Source organism: Cryptomeria japonica, chromosome 6 (assembly GCF_030272615.1).
Source record: "Cryptomeria japonica chromosome 6, Sugi_1.0, whole genome shotgun sequence".
NCBI lineage: Eukaryota > Viridiplantae > Streptophyta > Pinopsida > Cupressales > Cupressaceae > Cryptomeria > Cryptomeria japonica.
Window position 1 is genome coordinate 445,591,837 of NC_081410.1, and position 20,176 is coordinate 445,612,012.

Below are 20,176 nucleotides of genomic sequence, written 5' to 3' on the forward strand. Positions count from 1 at the left end.
TTCATTTACTTCTTGAATTTGGCAAATTTAGAGAAAATTTGTGAATATTAAGTTTTGATTGAGGCTTAATGAAGTTTCCTTTCTCCCTTAGGCATTGAAATGTCCAAAGTGATGAAGGTCTAGATTATTTCAAGACTTGTTTGAACCTCTCATCTAGACTTACTCACTTCATGAGTTAAAAACTTCACAACTTATTTTTGCAACTTTCCATGACTCTGTCTTCACAATCTTGCAATTTGCCTTAGACTTAATCAAACGAGGTTGAATGATAGGTTTTTTGATGATTTCGCCCGAGACCCTTTGGAAGGGTCAGGAGCGATTTTTCCAATTAGGTCTTGAATACCTCATTCCCTTCACTCCAAAATCTCCCGGAAGGCGAGTTCATGTTTGTTTTGACCTAATCAAAGTCTTGCATTTCAATATTTAGTATTTCACATGAGGAAATTAGGTGAAAATGTGAATTTCGCCCTGGACCCTCTAGAATGGTCAGGAGCGATTTTTACATTTTAGGCCAAAATTCACCTTAGTTTGATCATTAAACTCCTCCAAGACAATCTCCAGGGTTCATTTATCTCCATCACTGGGTTAGCTCATCAAAACTTTGAAGGAAATATTGCATTTTTAGGAATTTCGCTCTGGACCCTTTGGAAGGGTCAGGAGCGAAATTCTCTCCTAAGCTCAAAATTCTTATTTTTGGAGGTCCAAAACCTCTCCAAGGCATTCCAAATGGGTTCTTTCACTAAAGTCCAGGCTTAGTTTTACTTGATTTGGGATGAAAAGGTGACTTTAGTGTTTTTCGCCTTGGACCCTTTGGAAGGGTCAGGAGCGATTTTTTTTGCTTGGGCTTACTCATCCATCATCTTGTCTTCAATCCACCCCTCAAGGCTAGGCAATGGTCTTCTTCATTCACTCCACCCAAGCTTGGTTTGTTCTTGCAAGGCAAAATAGGGGATTTTGAGATTTTCACCCTGGACCCTTTGGAAGGGTCAGGAGCGATTTTTTAGTTTTGAGGGCAATTCCTTCATCCTTTCAACTTCAAATCATTTCCAAGGCATAGAACATCATGCCTTACTCCTCTTTGAGTCATGAAAACCAAAGTCTTATCTTGAACTGCAAGGAAAATAAGAGGATTTGGAAATTTTGCCCTAGACCCTTTGGAAGGGTCAGGAGTGAATTTCCCTCTTGGCATCAAAACTTACATTCTTGGCAATCCAATTCAACTCTAAGGCATTTCAAAAGTCCTCTTACACCCTTGTCTAAGTTTAGTTTTGCCTAAAATTTGGAAGAAAGGGTAGTTTTGAGGATTTTTGCTTTGGACCCTTTGGAAGGGTCAGGAGCAAAAATCATGTTCTAGGCTTAATTGCTTCCTCTTTGACAATCTCAATCATCTTTAATAGGCAAAACACACTTCCTCGTACCCATTCAAACCATAAAAACCAAAAAGTTGTTTTGACCTTGCAAAGAAAATAGGTGTTTTTAGGAATTTCGCTCTGGACCCTTTGGAAGGGTCAGGAGCGAAATTCACCATTTGGCTCAATTCCTTCTCTTTTCAATGATTTCTTAGCACTTCAAGTCATTCCCAGGGGCAATTCCTTCTATATTTCACCTTATTCCACACTTGACTTAGCAAAACTTGATAGCAAAGAGTGTTTTTGAGAAAATTCACTCTGGACCCTTTGGAAGGGTCAGGAGCGAATTTTCAATCTTGAGCAAAAATCTTCATTTTTTAACCTTGAAACTTCTTTGCTAAGTGGGATTTCATGTTTCATCATGCTAGGAATAGGATTTCATGTCCAAGCAAGGCTAAAAAATAGGTTAATAAGGAATTTCGCTCTGGACCCTTTGGAAGGGTCAGGAGCGAAATTGCCTTTCCTGGCCAGAATCCTTCATTTTCATGACTTCTAAACATGCCTAAGGGTTTCAACATGCTCATTCTTCCTTTCATCATGCCTTTGACACTTCAATTAGACCAAACAAGACAAGAAATGCCTCCCATAGGAATTTTCGCTCTGGACCCTTTGGAAGGGTCAAGAGCGAAATTTCCAATTCAGGCTCAATTCATCATCATTTCAAGTTGATTTCACCTCTCAAGGAAAAAGACATTACTCTTCTCTCATCCAAGCCATAAAAACCAAAACTTGACTTGATTTTGCAAGAAAAATAGGTGGTTAGAGACATTTTCGCCCTGGACCCTCTGGAAGGGTCAGGAGCGAAAATTAGTTTTTAGGCAAAGTCCTTCATTTTTCCAAGTCAAAACAACCTCAACAGGTAAAAGCAAGTTATTCTTGTTTCATTCATGCCAAAATCTTGACCTTTTTAATTGCAAAATAAGAGCATTTGGGAATTTCGCTCTGGACCCTTTGGAAGGGTCAGGAGCAAAATTTCCCTTCTTGTCCAAAATTCTTCATTTTGCATGCTTCCAAATCTTCAAAGGTATCAAATGATGTCCAATCTTCATTCCAAGAGACCCTGCACATGAAAACTTAGCCAAAGTTAGGAAGAAATAAGCTCTAATAAGATTTTCGCTCTGGACCCTCTGGAAGGGTCAAGAGCGATATCTCCATCCCAAGCCAAATTGCTCAGTTTTCAAGTCTCAAACCACCTCACAAAGCAAAGTTAGGTCCTTTTCTAAGCTAGGAATAAGATTGCAAGTCTATCCAAGGCAAGAAATAGTGTTTAGGATGAAATTCGCTCTGGACCCTTTGGAAGGGTCAAGAGCGAAAATCCTCTTTCAGGTATCATCTTGCTCTTCAAAAATCAATCAAATCCCTCTCCAGGCAAGAACATATCAATTCACCTCCAAACATGCCCTAGAAAGTATCACTTAGTCAAAAATGAGGAGAAAAAGAGGTTTACAATGATTTTCACCTTGGACCCTCTAGAAGGGTCAGGGGCGAAATTTCCCTTTCAGCTTGATTCTGGACATTTTGAACTCCAAATCTCCTTGAGAAGTAAACAAAGACCTTCCTTCACGCATCCCCATCACAATCCTGTTTTTCACTAGGCAAAAATGAGAGCTTTTCAAAATTTCACTCTGGACCCTTTGGAAGGGTCAGGAGCGAAATTGACATCTCAGGCTAGATCTTACCTTGGTTCACTTCATTCTCCATCAAACTTGATCAAATCAATTCCCTTTCTCCACCGACTTTGCTCAACTGACTCAGACCTAGAAACAAACAGGATCTTGACAAGAAAATTTTCTCTCAATCTAGACCTGACCTGAGACCTATTCACCCTGCTCCTTGATCAAACCAACTTGACTCTCCTGAAAGGCATGCTTCATTATGGAAAACTTGAGGCTTCAGGCAGACGTCTAACAACTCCCCAAAATTAGGCTAGACTCAGCTTGAAAGAAACCCTAAAACGAGCTTCCAAGATTAGGCCTAATCTAGCTAGCCCAGGCAAACCACTCACTCACTCAAAACCCTAAAAAGAAGAGAGAAAAACAAGCAAAGCGAAAGCAAAACCCAAAGCAAAAAGAGGGGGTCCCCAATCTAATGGGGCGATGTGTGAAATGGTCACAACAGGATGAGGACGAACCTTCTGGCTCATTGAATCCTTCTGTTGTGGAGGATGTCTTGAAGGAGTTCGCGAATGTTATGCTTGAGAAGCTATCAGCTGAGTTGCCACCGAAGAGGCATGTGGATCACATGATCGAGCTAGAGACTGGGGCTAGGCCACCGGCTCGAGCTCCCTATTGCCTCTCCGGACCTGAGATGGCTGAGTTGAGGAAGCAGCTCGTCGAGCTCGTGGAAGCGGGGTACTTGCGACCTTCTCATTCCCCCTTTGCTTCACTAGTTTTGTTTTAGTGTAAGAAGGATGGGTCACTTCGTTTGTGCGTGGACTACCAGGCGCTCAACAAGCTAACTATAAAGAACAAATATCCTCTTCCCTTGATTGTGGACAGCTTTGATCGACTTGTGGAGGCCAGGTACTTCACCAAGTTGGATCTCAAACAAGGATATTATCAGATCCACATTTCACTAGGCGACGAGGCGAAGACGGCAATCACAAGAAGGTATGGATCTTATGAGTTCTTGGTTATGCCGTTTGGTCTAAGCAATGCTCCGGCTACTTTCAGTGCCCTTATGAATGATGTATTTAGACCCTTGCTGGATAGATGTGTTGTTGTATATTTGGACGACATCTTGGTGTATAGTCGGACTCTTGCAGAACACAGGGAATATCCCAGGGAGGTGTTCGAACTTCTGAGAACACACCAACTCTTTGCCAAAAGAGAGAAGTGTGATTTTGCACAGGAGGAGGTCCAGTTTTTGGGGCACATTGTGGGACGTGGTCAGATCCGACCTAATCCGGAAAAGCTTGAGGCGATTCAGGATGGGGAGCCACTTCAGAATGTCCATGAAGTGCGACAGTTTTTGGGACTGGCAAACTACTATCGAAAGTTCGTTGTGGGCTACTCCAGGATCGCAAGCCCCTCGACCAACTTGTTGAAGAAGGAAAAGAGGTGGATCTAAGGTGAGCGCCAGCAGCAAGCCTTTGATGAGTTGAAGAGCAAGCTTACAATGGAACCTGTGCTTGCATTGCGGAGATACAATGAGCCTTTGAGGTTCAGACTGATGCTTCTGATTATGCGATCGGCGGGGTCCTGATGCAGCATGGACATCCAGTAGCATTTGAGTCAAGAAAGCTCAACGACAAAGAGCAGAGATATTCAGCACATGAGAAAGAAATGACAGCCTATGCACTACCTTAGAGTTTGGCGGCACTATCTTCTAGGAGTGCCTTTTGTGGTGAAGACTGATAACATCAACTCGACATACTTCAAAATGCAGGCCAAGCTTACACCGAAACAGGCAAGGTGGCAGGAGTTCCTTGCCGAGTTCGACTTCGAGCTCGTGTACAATTCGGGAAGGCACAACGTGGTTGCAGATGCTCTTAGTCGGAAAGCACAACTAGGTGCTTTGGAGATCTTGGAAGGCGGGGCCAGCCAAGTCACCTTGACAAAAGATGTGCTTGATCGAGTTAAGGAGGGACTTGAGAATGATTCTCAAGCTTATTAGATTGTTCTTCAGGTTCGTGTTGGCGGACTCGGAGATTTTCTTTGCAAAATGGTTTGCTCTACTACGCAGAGAATCGGCTCTACATTCCGAAATGGAAAGAGTTACGCAAGGAGTTGCGAGAATGTCATGATTCTACCTGGGCGGGCCACCCTGGGCAGAAGCGGACTCTTGCATTGATGGAAGGCGGCTTCTACTGGCCGAAGATGCGAGACAATGTCGAGCTCTATGTGAGGACTTGCCTCACTTGCTAGCAAGATAAGTCAATCCATGAGCGACCTGGAGGTCTGCTCCAATCTTTGCCAATTCCGATGCGGCCATGGACGAGCGTGAGTATGGACTTCATTACTCAGCTCTCGAATGTGGAAGGCTTTTCCAGCATCATGGTTGTTGTTGATCGGTTCAGCAAGTATGAAATGTTTGTTGCTTGCCAGCAGCCATGTCCAGCAGAGCTTGCAGCCGAGTACTTTTTCAAGCATGTGGGTAAGTACTGGGGAATACCATTGAGCATCATTTCTGACAGGGACACCAGGTTTACATCAAGGTTTTGGTCCAAGTTGTTCAAGCTCGTGGGCACCAAACTTTTGATGAGTTCTGCTTATCATCCGCAGACGGATGGACAAACTGAGCGGATCAATGCTGTGCTAGAGGTCTACTTGAGGCATTTTGTAGACTCGGATCAGGGCAACTGGCCGAAGTTGCTTGACGCAGCCCAGTTCAGTTATAATTTGCAAAAGAGTGAGTCTTCGAAGTACTCTTCGTTTGAGTTAGCAACGGGGCAGCAGCCTCTCACTCCGCATATTGTGATGCGAGGATATCAGGGAGGTGATGCTGATGTGGTGGACATGGTGCAGACTTGGAATGAGCGAGTTGACCTAGCTCGTTATCATCTCACCAAGGCATCGAAGCGAATGAAAAAGAATGCTGATGGAAAGCGAAGATTTGTGGAATTTCAAATCGGGGACAGAGTCTTGTTGCGCATGGATTCTTATCAGTTTAAGGTGCCCAGGGGGCTGAGCACTGCACTTGTTCGTAGGTGGGACGGGTCGTTCCGCATTATGAAGAAGTTGGGTCCTGTAGCATATAAGTTGGATCTTCTGGAGCATCTGGGCATGCACCCAGTTTTTCATGTGTCACAAATAAGAGCGCACAATGTAGATGAGGAAGACTTGGTTCGAAACATTCCTGAGAGGGGACCTGCGAATGTTGTCGACCACCCTGGGAAGAGAGTGGGTCAAGTCTTGGCGATGCGAATCCGGCGCTATGGTAGGAAGGTGCACAGAGAGTTCCTCATTGTTTTCGATGGTGAGCCACGAGAGTCTGCTTCTTGGCAAGCTGGCAAGACTCTTTGGCATGATGAGGAGAAGATCATGGAGTTCCTCGAAAGGAACTCAACTCTGCAGTCTTGAAGTGCAGTAGCACTTTTCCTTCTGTGACTTCTTGGTCCGGAGTTGCAACAACGAGGGTGTTGCACTTGGTTGAGTGGGGGAGGATGTAACAGACCCAGACTTTGCATAGTTTTGGGACTTAGTCTGTTTCTGTGTTCAATGACCTGAACACCTAGCCGAGCTTGGATGATTATCTTTTCGGTCTAAGTGAGTCCGCTGGGGATCGCTTTTGCATTGGGCCGACTCGAAGTGGACAAGTACCGAGGTGCTTTGAAACTCGGAGCGGTTAAGGATTTGGGGCTGACATGGATCGAGTACCGAAGTGGGGTTTCGCGGATAGGTGCGGACCTATCTTGGTGCATGTCATGAGGTGGATCGCGGGTCTTATGTGAGTCCGATATTGGGCCGACTTGCATTGCTCGATGAGCCGACCGTTGGAAGCATGCGGATCATCTCTTGATTTTTGCGAGCCGTGCGATCAAGGCGTTACAAGATCTACGGTGTGGATAATCTTCATCCATCCGATGCATTGCAGGACGCAACTTGGCTATATAAGGCGGATGCCTTTGTCATTTCGAAGGACACATGTAGTTTTGCGAGATTGAGCAGCGGAGTAGAGATCTGGAGATCGCAGCAAAAGTTCAAGGCACAGTTAGGCAGAAGGCTTCTTGGCGAGCCGTGTTGGGTCTAAGAGTGGGACTCGGGACTGAGCTTGGAGCTCTTCTTTCTTGCATTGTAATATTAGTCTAGCTAAGAGTTGTATTAGCTTCAGACCCTAAGGCGACTCGTGTTTATCAACACAGCACGCAGGGCTTTGTTTTGTAATGTTGGACTTATGAATCAAAAGCTTCCGTGTTCGCCGACCTATTCTTGAGTTCTTGTGCATTCTTGAGTTCTTGTGAATTTTTGAGTTTTGCATCCGACTTGTCCGAGTTGTTTAAATTGCATTAACTTGCATTCTGCATTAGGCAACTTTGCAACATTGATTTTGCATTGTTAGGCGACATCAGAATCCCGGGGGTACGAAAAGGCGTAGTCTGGTCTGGGTTTCTGCAGGCCTTTGCGCACCTGTAGCGTCCAAATCCAGTGCCGCGCGGATCTCAACTCTGAAGGTCCATGACAACATATATTAATGATTATAAGGAATTTAATTTTACGCCTACAGGAATCCATAATACCTGTCCACTTATGCCTTTGTCAATACAACTAATAAAAACCCTTAGCTACCCTTTTCCTTTTGCTCATTAAAAATTCAACTCTAGTTGTCCCTATTTGCTAAAAGCTTTATTACAGGTTAAATTTCAGTAATGGTTATACCTATTTGTAGGATTTAAATGCTTTTGTGTGTTAGATTTCAACACTAGTTATTCCTGTTGGTACCGTAAACTCTAGATTTCCTGATAAATGTTTAGACCATATAAATGAAGGTTCAAATAATAAGAAATGGAGAAAAGCATGCAAATGAATAGTAAAGAGTAAAAGAAACTGAACAGCAGCTCATTTTAGCATTAGGATTTCTAACCTAAAATATATTTACCAACATTTATTTAGCTACTAGCTTGTGAAATATTACATTTTAATACCTGTAAATTGCGAGTCAATGCCAAATGATGAAGAATTGTGTTACAAACTGACTCAGCTCTATGTGCTGATAACTCTCCTTCATCCTCATTTTCATATTTCATAAAAAGATGCTGACTAATGGCATATTTCAAAAATGAATCACCCAATAACTCCAAGCGCTCATATGAAAAACACTCTAAGCATTTGCGTGAAGTGAGTGCTTCCATTATCTGCCAGCAAAACAAAGTCACTAAGATGTTAAAAATATAACTTACAACCCATGACAAAACAAAAGAGGAGCAAGTAATCTTAAGTACAAAATGAAACATGATATTAGCTTGGAGTCCTTAGAAATAAAATTACCAGTGGTACAGATATAGGGGGGCAATCCGAGCATTCTTTCCTAATTTCTTTATGGATTTGGCTTGCAAGCATTAAAGAAGTCAGGCGATGCATGGCAGATGGAACCAAATACAATGATCTCATAACAGAGCTTGGAACACCCAAATTCAAACACAACTCTGGAGGAAGCTCTACAAACTTTCCTTCATTCACAATAGGCTTCTGCTGGTCTTTTGCAAGAAAATTATGGGGTCGGTCAGCTTGCTTCGCCAAAAGAATTGGTTGATTCAAATTCTTAAGTTTCTTTCCATACCTGCAAACTCATCATGATAGGCAATTCAGAACCATTGTGATCAATTTTATGTAAATAAACTTGGATGGGCATTAAGACAATAAAAGATGAGACATGCTCACTTTTTCTGTGAATAGTCAGTGTAGCTGTCATAACGTGGCTTAGAATCTTCAGTCGAAGGGAAGGGCCTCTGAGCAGTTGTGTCATGAATAATGCTCACAACCTGGTAAATCATTCCATTATGAACCGTAACTACTGCTTTATCTATCAAATTTGAAGTTTCACAAATGCCATTTGCCAAAATCAAAATTTCAGATTCCCCTTGGCTATGCAAATGTGTTGTTCCTACCATAGGAGCCTCTCTTATATTATCAACATTGATGGTACTATGATCCTCTTCTGAAATAGTTGAAAGTACTTTAAATTGTCTAGCACTTGATGCACATGTTTCAATGCAATTCCAATCAATGACAGTTACACCATCTGATTCTAAGGGCAAAAGGAGGTACATATAGGAACTGCACCATAGGTTTTTCATTTCAGTGATTACTTTCCTATCCCTTAGATTTCTACAAATTCCATTGAAAAGTATTTCTTGAAAATCTTTTGCATTCCTCAGCTGTTATAGAATACACAATGTTAGTTACATACGACAAAGAAATAAATAAATAATTGGAAGGAAATTACTAAGTATAGATTAAAACATGAAATTTGTGTATTTCTCTTTCCATACCTGAGTTGAGTCCAAAGTCATTTCTCCACTTGGCAAAAGTTTTGCCTTAACAATTTTATCTGTAGTTAAAAACAGATCTATTTCTGTATCTGTAATGTCATTATCCAATACAGATTTAACCAAAAGGGCAAAATTTGAATATGTATTCTCATCATCGCATTGTGATGTAAAAAGCAGTTTGTAAACTTGCAAAATTACTTCTCTCCCCTCTTCATCCCAACTGTCAGATAAAGCATGTATTTTAGTAGTTGAATGTAACTCCTTCCTTTTAGATTTACCTTCAAGAAAGACGGATAATATCAGATAATTAAATCTTCAAATATCACAACCTACTAATCATGATAGAAAATCCCATTAACTTTGAATTTAGTAATTTACACATACGAATAACCGTATTACTATAAAGAGAGAACCCTGTTCAAGGGATAAGAGGAAAAAGATCGGGAGATTTTCAAGAAGCAAATACGGAGGATGGTCTGGATACTAAAAAGGAGCTTGATGGGGGCATCTAAACGAAATTTGGGATTAATAGGTGGAGATTGATTTTGAGAGATTCAAATGATATTTCTTTATATGGGGGTTCTTTACTCTTTGGAAGAAAAAAAAATAATGAGATAGAATGGGAGGCCTAGAATGGGAGGCCTTGATAACAGGCATTAGGGTAGAACTCAATTTCAAAAATTTGATAGTAAAGGGAGTTTCTCTAATTAATAATAAATGTTACAAAAAGGTTTAAGCTTAAATTAACAAATTAAACATCTGGTTGAAAAGGTGCGAAGTTTTAAAATTTTCTTCATTGTTGAAATTTTTTGAATGTAGCAGCTGATTACTTAGCCAACATGGGTACATAGCAGGAACCCCCGCTACTGAATACAATTATATTTCTTAAACTTGGAGAGACCTTGATCATGATATGAGTTATCACCCTCTGGAATCTTGGTATTGTATTTGTTGGTTTTTTCTATTTTCATCCATGCTTTTAAGCATTAATGTTTATTTGTTTTCATGATTTATGTAATGAGTAGAAATACTTTTGATATGTATGTTTAAATCCAGACATTTTTAAGGGTGAAGTAAGAAAGATTCATTATCATATTGGAAAACTTCTCAGTTTGTGCAATACTAAAAAAGTTTACTATATTTGGTTTAAAGTTTTAAACTCAAAAGAATGTTTCCAGGTGAAAATATTGTAATTGTATATTGTCTTTGCTTTCTATATATTTTGTTATTTTTTCAGATTGTATATGCAGAAATTTTACAAGTTTATCAGATTTTTTTTCTCTATAATATTACTATATAAAGTTTAAATTGCAATTATTATTTGGTCTTGGGAAGATATCTGACAAGGCGAAGTAATGCATTGTAATCGTAATTTTTTCAAGGCCGTAGTGGATTGATGTTAATTTCGACTCTTGAAGGGTCTAAGAGGATTGCGATCTCTCATGGGAAGTAAAGGCTATTTAGTTGTCCATGGCTTTTAGCCTCTAGTTAGCATATTCCAGTATTGGTTTGTTAGCAGAGTATGTATTTTTTCAGTTTTTGCATTTTTTGGTGGGCTTCTTGCAAGTGGTCAGGTCTCTTTGGTGTTTGTAGGTATGGCAAGTAGGCATAGCTCAGGCAAAAGCCAAGGTATCCAGCATAGAGTCCCTAGACTAAGGCACATTTTTACATGTGAGTCGAATGTGGCTTTAGGGTTTGATAGAGGAGTCCTAGATGATATGGGTTTGTAGGAAGGTAGCAGAATGACAGCGTCTCCTAGAAAAGACCTTGTCATGAATCTTGCTTAGCTTGTTCCAAATGCAAATTCAAGAGTCTACTTTGTAAAGATGTATCTACCGGGTCACTTTGGTGACATGAAGATTGCAAAAAATGTAGATGGGCCTGGGTGTTCTAATAAGATGGTAGCAAAAGGTCTCAAGGTTGCAGAGTCTATGAATTTGCTGGCTACATTATTGAATTATTAGGTAGAAATGTAGGAGCTATGTTTTGAGATTGGTGTACTGAGAGCATACTATTATTAAGTTACAAAAGTACTCGCTAGGTTGCAAGTATCTCATCATAATGGGTGTGTAGCAGTTGAGAATGACTGCAAGATCCCTATTTTTTTGCAGTGGCTCCATTCATAGGGCTCACTGCTGCTAGGAACTATGCTTAAGCTAATAAGCTTGTGTTTTCCTTCACTATTTGGTGCATTTCAAAGCAATATGTTAAAGAAGGTTCATTTGGTTTATTGGAGTGTGGAGAAATTTTTGGAGGATACAGATGAAGCAGCAGTAGGGTTTGGTGCGAAGGTGGCAGTTGATTGCTTTGAGTTGATAGGTGATGGGGGATGATAGCATGGTTTGGCAATTTGTCAGTTTGCGGTAATAGTGGTAGCATGTGACTATATTGACCTTTCAAGGGTAGGAACTCAATAGAACCTCGACTAATTTATCTAAGAAACCTACTATAAAGAAAGTAAAAAATATGTCAAAAAAAAATTGTTTTGAGAAAGAGTATTAACATTTTATATGAATTTTATTTGGTTTTCCTTTCATTTAAAATGATGTTATATGTTTTTCATATATTTTTCAATTGATTAAAACACTTATTCAGAATGTTAGAATTCAAAGTGTTTAAAAATAGAGTTCACATTGAAAATATCACCTACTAATTTTACTTAAAGAAACAATAAAAAAATTATATTTATTGAAAAATGCACTTCAAAAAATAAAGTAATAAAAAATATTAATAAAAAGCTTCCTATATTTGTTTGGAATATTTATCAAACATTTAGGAAGGTTAAATATCATCTTCCAAAATATTGTGAAGTCAAAAAAAAATTAAAAAGGTTAAATATTCTCTTCGGATATATTGTAAGTGAAAAAATTCACTAACAAATTCTCAATTGGTATCAAATCATTGAACACAATTAATTCATATATAACATCAAATTTATCAAATATTAAATTTATTCAAATAATAAATATTTTTTTACCCTATACACGAGGCTAATTATTTAATACAAATAGACATATACTAAAAATATATGAACTTAAATAAAAATCAACCTATTTTAGGTTCAATTTTTGGAACTCCAAGCAATTCTAAAGGTAAAAATTTGGCATCACAAACATTAAGACATCCAATTTAAAGCGAATGAAGTGAAACAAAAAATGAATTAAGGTAAGCGTGAAGGAGTGATATCGGGAGGGAAGCAAGTAAGGGAAACTTTGAGGCTAACTAGAAAGGATTTGGAACAAGGGGTTTTGTGTGAGAAGCAAAAGCACTAGTAGAAATGTAGTGACTAAGAAGTGACTTTTTTCAATGTAGAAGGAGATAAATTGAGGTAGAGCATGATGCAACATTGAAAGGAGGAACAAGGCAATTGCTCCAAATTGGAGAACATCTTTGATCAAGCAAAAAATGACCTTTTGGATTAAGGGGAGATTTTCGTAGATGCTAAAAGGTTGTTAAAATTCCCATAAAAAAGTTAACGTTAGAATGTCCGAGCCTATTCCTTCCATTGATATCCTTGATAGTTTGGTCATTTTTTTTTGAGGATATGAGAAAGTGAGTGATCATTGTCAAATTTATAGGGATTTCACTTTTGATGAACAAAATTAAAACTTGGATTGTGTGATCCTAGAATGATTGCCCTAGGCCAAATATAAGCTTTCTAGCTCTAGGTTTTTTGCAAATAACCTTCCAAGTAGAAGCTAACTATGAGGAGGAAAAAAAGTATGGTGTTTGACATTCATGGGACAATGCTATCTTATTTATGATATTATGGAGCTCATGCTATAATCGTTGTGACGAGGTATTGATGGATGTGCCTTTGTGAGTTCAAAGTTTGAGAGAGATGAGCTCCCTTAGAAGTTTTGGTTAGAGGAAATCTTAAAATAAATTCACAATACACTAGGAAAATATGCTTGTTCATTGGAATCAACCAAAACACAGAATTAGCAACATATGCAAGGATTTGCATAAAGATTTTACTTTACTAATCCTATTAAGCAACATGTGAGGTACATTCTTCTCTAGGCTCCTAGACACTAAAATTGGATTATGACTACCTTCCTTTCAAATGTTTTTTGTGTAAATGGGTTGGCTATGTGGCTTGGAAATGTGAAAAAATGGATAAGGGAAAACCTCCAACTTAAATGAAGAATGCATGGAGAGAAAAAACAAAGAATGATTTACGAACTAAGATTCGTAGAGCGAAGAATCAGCTGCTATTAGGTTATGAAGATAGGATGAACTCTTCCCCCTAGAAGGCAGAAGAAGACTATATTCCAATCTCTCAAAGAGAAGTTGTGGTGAGATGGCTGAGAAACTACAACTCATGGTGATTCTAGAATTGGGTGGATTAATTTCATCTCACAAATTTTTCATGATACTATGAAAGAAAGTCAAGGAGATGGTGTGCAAGAGGAATTTCAAAAGGATTCTTCTCTAGTGATGGTTGTAGAGGATTTGAAGTGGGGTGTGGCCAAAATCAAAGGGAAAAGAAGTTGTGTCAACATCCTTATGGCTCCTATAAAATATTTAGCTAAAACTATAGATAGGATGCAAGAAGGAAGAAGAACTAATGCAAGTTTATAGATGCAACTATGGAAGAGATTTTATATAGAAATCAAGTTTCAATATCAAATTCCTAGTGAGGTGGCAAGCAAATTCCCCCTACTCCCCTCTGCCCACTCACACCCCCACCACCACCAAGTTAATATGAGGCTCTTAAGTTGGAATGTCAAGGACTTGAATGCCTTTGACAAACACCACTTGGTCAAGTAGTTAATTGAGGAGAATGCTCTAAATGTGGTGGCCAAGACGTAATGGAAATGTTGAGCAAGAAATTGTTAAAGAATATTGAAGTGGCTGCAGTATCAATTATTGGAGCATCAAGGGATCTAACTATTCTATGGGATAGTTAGGTGACAATCTGGGGACTTTGTTTGGACTTGGATTAACAAGTAGTACATGTGAAATTAGATGGAGTTTATGCTGATTTTGGTTTAATTATGTCCAATGTTTATGACCATGTTCTAGATGATCAAAAGAAATAGATTATGATCAAATGAGCTTTTTTTGTAGGAGATTCCCACAAGGGCCATTGATAGTAGGGGGAAACTATAATGCTATGATCAGTTTTCTCTAAAAATCTAGAGGTTCAAAGGTGGTTCCTACCAGCGTTTGAGGTCTTCTATTTACAAGAGGAGTTGGTGGATACTCCTTCAAAAGAAGAATGGTTTACTTAGTGTAACAAGAAGATTGAAACAAAGCATATAAAGGTAAGACTAGATCATTCTTTAACTAACTTAGATGATTAAGTTGATTGTCCTAGTTTTTCTTCCAAGATATTACCTTTTGTCAATTTGGATCACTGGTCTATTTGGCTAGAGGTGGGAAAGGAGTGTAAACCTCACGAATTTCTCTTCAACATAGAGTTTACATGGTGTGAACCACTAGAATTTGAGAAGTTGAAGGGATAGTGGTGAAATAATGTGAAAGGACCGAGGAGGTATGTTTTGATGAATACACTTTAATATGTCAAACTAGAAGTAAGGAAATGGAATACGGAGAGGGTGGGAAAGGCTCCTGTGGAGGTTAGTTCAAAGGAATTAGATAAGAATATAGCTTCTTCAATGATTTTATTTGAGAGTAGAGAGAAGTGGAAAAAAAATCGTAAGGAATTAAAATGTTTGTTGAGGTCGGAGGAGATGTTTTAGTAACAAAAATCCAAGGTGAAGTGGTTAAAGGAGGGGGGTCAAAATTGTTTGGGATTAGGTGTCACTCACATTGCAAATCCTAGACAAGTTATAATAGTTTTATTTTAATGTTGTCAATAAATAATGGTTATATCTCCAACGAACATAGAGAGAGTAGACTTGGACAACCCTCTATGTAGTGCAAAAATTATTTATTAATTATTTATTCTCACATGTATTTGTAATGGCAATTAATTCAAGGGTTACTTTTGGGGATATATTGAAAATCGAGTAAAGATCGAGATGTGTAAGGTGTAAGAGCATCTCCTATTGTGGGATATTATGAAAAATTTGGTCAATCTTCCCATGGAGCGCCTAGGATTGGGACCTTGGTCAATTTGATCATTATGATAGAATCTATGACATTTATGACATAGGAGCTGGATGTAAATCGTGTAAGAGGAGTTACAATTCAAGGTATGTTGATCATTTTGGTGAGATGTGAGATATACCCAAAAGAATTTGGACAACTAATTTTGGTTGTGTGGTATGGACCACTTGTTTTGGAATACCATTCATTGTATCTTTTGTTCATCTCTCCTATCTATTGGTGTATTGATGGCCATAGGATTATGTTGTTTTGCAAGTCATCTGAGCACCATTGTGTTGTTGAAATTCAAAGGGAATGAGCTGATGTACTGTAACTTATTTTATCATTAATACAACCTTGGGTTTTTTGGGTGTAGAGGTTCTTTCTGAAAAGGTTTCTGGCATCTATTTTATGGTTGATTTTCATTTCCATTGATCACCTATAATTTGTTATTGAATTTAGTTACATTAAGATCAACATATCTTATTGTATAGTTACACTCTGTTTCAACAACCAAAGTTTTTTATCTGTCAACTATTGTTAAGCGGCAAGTGAATAGAATAGAAAAAGATCATTCTTCCCTTGAGGAGAGAAGTTATAGTTATTGAAGTTACAAAGGAAAAAGAGGAAACATTCTTTTCTCAGCTACTTACAAAGGAGGTGGAGGTTGATCATGGATTTCAAGAAGAACTATTAATTATTAGTCCTAGACTTATTATGGATGAGTAGTATGAGGAGTTGATGAAACCGTTCTTACTTGATGATGTTAATGTGGTCACTTTCTCTATTAGTCTAGGAACACACAGGACTAGATGGGATCCAAGCTCGATTTTTTATGAGATTTTTGGCACATTATGGGAGAAGATGTGTGACAACATTGGATGAATGCAAAAGATGAAAGGCTAATGAGAGGGTGTAACACTAGCTTCTTAGCACTAATCCTAAAATCAAACAGTGCTGCATACTTGGATGCATATTGACCTATCGCTCTTTGTAATGTTATTTATAAAATTGTGATAAAGGTATTGGTCTTGAGATTTTGAAGGAGCAAACTGGCTTTGTAGCTTTCATGCAGATTTTGAATGGGATAATTATTTCTCATGAGGTAGTATGTTTTGTCAAATGCAAGAAGGAAGGAGGGGACGGGGGAGGGGGAGGAGGTTCGTGATATGAATAGATCTTACGATAGGGTGTCTGGGTGTTTTGTGAGAATATCCTAGAAAAGTTTGGTTTCACACAAGATTGGACTGATTTGGTGACAAGTTTATTTTCTGACTTTTCACAACTTTTCAGTTTTTATCAATGGCTTAAGGCAAGGGGACCCATTGTTCAATTTTTGTTCATTTTAATGGCCGAAGTGATAGGAAGAGAAATACAAGCAAAGGCACGTGAAAAGAAAATTATAGTCTTAAAACATTTTCTCAAGGGTAGATATTTTGTTTGAAGAAACTACTGTTAGAAAATTCTTACAATTCAAGAGTGGTAGATTGTTATGAAAAAGCAGCTGGACAGAAAATTAATAGAAACAAATCTAAGATTTACTTTGTAAAGAAGGGGATGCTGATGTGGTTGTCATTCAAAATATTTTGGGCTTTGAGGTTGGACTTCTTTTGAGTGCTTATTTAGGCATGCAGAGCTCTACTAGACAAAAAGCATCAACGGAGGAATGGAAGGCTGCGATAGGAAGAGTTCAGAATAAATTGTCTGCTTAGAGAGGGAGGTGGCTTTCTATGGCAAGAAGAATTTAGTTGATCAAGACTTATTTAGCAGATGTCCTAGTGTATGTTATGTCTATTTTCCAAATTCTAGGGAAGGTCACAAATGCCATTTTGGATATTCAAAAAAAAAAAATTCTTATGGAGTGGACTGGAAGACAAATGGAAATATCATCTGGTGAGTTGGGATCAAGTTTGTTCAGTAAGGAATCTGGGAGGATTAGGATTTTAGCAATGCAAGAGGATGAACAAGGCCTTGGTGATGAAGCTGGTATGGAGGACAATTGTGGAATAGAATTATCCACTCAATATGTGGATAGTTGGATGGAAGGAAAAATCTTTATGTTAGGTGGTCTACCATGTAGTTTTGGAAATGGGGAGGTAGTTAATATTTGGGATGATGTTTGGCTTCTAGAATTCCCCCCTGCCTCAAATTGAGGGGCTTAAACAGTTGGGTTAGTTGATGAAAAGGTTGGATGACTATAAGATGAAAGAATATATTCAGGGAGTGGGCAATGATAGATGTTGGTTATCTCTGATGGAACCAACAGATTATATTAAAGCAGAAACTATCTTCATGAATAGTTTGTTCAGCAAATGGCCTACTCTTATTCTAGAAAGGAATGAGTGTTTAATCTAGAATCAAAGCTCTCGTGGTGGTCTGATTGTCAAAGAGGCATATAAGGTATGAACCAAAATGCTAAGAAATATTTAAATAAATTACCCACAAGTAAAAATGAGCCCATTATCCACCAGTAAAGAGAATATTAATGATTTTTAGCACTACTGAAAATTCTTCAAATTCTATCACCAAAAAATTATTTAGTAATTTTTTTCTAAAAATGCAAGTTTCTCCCATGATATAAGAGAAAGAATTGTTTGGATACCTGGCTTTGTAGATATTTTTCCCACTTCGTTTTCTTCTTCATCCTCGTTTTCAATAACTCTTTGAAGATCTTCATAAACATCTTTAACTTCATCCTCACTTTCTCCATATACTTCCAATCTTTTAAAATCATTTTTGACAGCATTTTGCACTTCCAATGTCATTTCTGGAAGATGTTCATCATCATCTCCTGGTACATCATTTTCAATTGTATTCTTCTTTTTAATAGAAGTGTCATTTCTACTCAATATTGTGTCCTCCATTAAGGCCACACTCTTGATTATAGCGGATAATTGCTTTTTCTGCTTCTTTTCACCACTGAAAATTCCAAAAAATGATAACATTTGACGTAAATATTTAGCATTAATGTTGGTTATAGGATTCCTAGATTTTACCAAATTTCAAATGCCTTATAATTCTAACTCTGACTTACTTTCTACTTAACTAAAAGAAGAAAAAGTTACTTGCATTATACATTCCTATAGACAGTTATTTATATTAAAATGAAAAGTTCAAAGCTTATTGTAATGATGTGCTTCATGCAATTTCAAAACAGATAAGAATGTAGTAATTGAGTTTACTTGATTTTATATTTACAAGTTACCTTCAAAAAATAAGATGAACTCATTTCTTGATGAGCACACCTACAGGATTGAATATAACTATGCAAGGTTAGCGGAAAACAAACGGACAACACATTTCCAATTTTTGACATCAATACCCTCTACAATCACATCGATTGCAAGTTGCAACAAAAACTTGAACCTACGTATTCATGTTCAAAATTGCATAATTCAACACAGCCCACAGATTTTTCAAAAATCAATTTAAATAACATTTCTACATATACTTCTGGAAAATCTTCCACCAACATTAACATTGTGGATACCAAGAAAATTTTCTTGCTAAGTAACTCTGGGCGATATAGTTTCGATCACATTAACATTTCTATATTTCAAAGCATGAAAGATCAAACCCATCTTTTCAGCAGAAAATTCCTCTAAAGCTTTTTGCTGCTTCTTGCTACCAAATGTGGAAATTAACTAGATAAAAATTTCAGTTTTGAGACATTTCAAATGATCAAGCTATTGTAATAAACACAAGATTACTGAAGCTGCAATTATTCTTTGCACAAAAACCACACAGCAAACCTTTTTAGGATCTTCAGCACTGTTAAAACTAATAAAAATTAGGATCTTCAACAGTTAAAACTAAGAGTTAGTTTTTTATTTAAAAAGCACTAAAAATCTATAACTATACCACGCCTTCCCATTGCTATGATTACTCATACCTCTTCTGCAGAAAAAGGTGCACTGACAGCTGCACCTTGGGAGTTAGCTCCTCAACAGCATTTTCAATTCCTTCAAGTGTCTTGAATAATTCATTCACATCTGAAGTGCCAAATTTAAATTTTCTGTCAGAAAATGCTAGCATATTTTGAATCCTTACATTAAACAAAAACAATATTTTATTCTACAAGAAAAACAGGACCCAGTTTATTAATTTTTATTTGTTGAATTCATTATTCATTCCAATTTTAATAGAGGTTTTATAGTTTCATACAGAAAATCCATATAAAAGTTGAATTCAGAAACAAAATGATAAGATTTAGTCAAACTTTCACATTTTTTTCAATTGAGTAGATTTCTCAATAGGATTCTGAATATCAATGGTCTGAACATTCAGATCAGCATGCTTATGTATACTCATTGTGAACAATCTTCTATCTATGCTATATATGATTGGTGTTGGAATCATTTGCCGTTGCGCCAAAAGCTTGAACTCTCAATGCCCAATACAAACACCAGATTTAACATGACCCATGGGAGATGGCTAAGCCATGTCACGAGTCCCCAAGGAGTTGCTGACGACCAAGTCAATAATCTCCCCCTCAGCACCGATTGAGCCTTCAGCACCCACTTAAAGGAGACTTAAACCTATGACCCAGGGCTTTGATACCAATTGTTGGAATCGCTTGCCGTTGCGCCAAAAGCTCAAACTCTCAATGCCCGATACAAACGCCAAATTTAACCAAATTTAACCCGACCCACGAGAGGCACTTAAGCCACTTCATGAGTCCCCAATGAGGTGCTGACCACCAAGTCAACAATTCGGACTGGGCTGTCTAACCAGCCTACCAGCTATTTAAGAATATTATATTATCTAATAGAGGTACAAA

The 20,176-nt window shown here is 38.0% G+C and overlaps 1 protein-coding gene across 4 annotated transcripts in view; it reads right to left on the reverse strand.

Moving 5' to 3' along the window:
• The window catches only part of LOC131037553 (endoribonuclease Dicer homolog 3), a 178,821-nt gene that overhangs the window by 66,022 nt on the left and 92,623 nt on the right, over window positions 1-20,176 (reverse strand). For 3 of the 4 annotated variants that reach the window (XM_059207403.1, XM_057969745.2, XM_059207402.1), the window contains exons 2-7: window positions 19,289-19,388; window positions 17,999-18,315; window positions 9,340-9,617; window positions 8,729-9,225; window positions 8,336-8,627; window positions 7,993-8,202 (exon numbers count right to left, since the gene is read on the reverse strand). In XM_059207403.1, the coding sequence (XP_059063386.1) occupies window positions 7,993-8,202; window positions 8,336-8,627; window positions 8,729-9,225; window positions 9,340-9,617; window positions 17,999-18,260 (1,539 nt within the window). In that variant the 5' untranslated portion in view covers window positions 18,261-18,315; window positions 19,289-19,388. Of the gene's footprint in view, window positions 1-7,992; window positions 8,203-8,335; window positions 8,628-8,728; window positions 9,226-9,339; window positions 9,618-17,998; window positions 18,316-18,601; window positions 18,642-19,288; window positions 19,389-20,176 lie in introns of all 4 variants that reach the window. The other variant, XM_057969744.2, reaches the window with a different exon arrangement.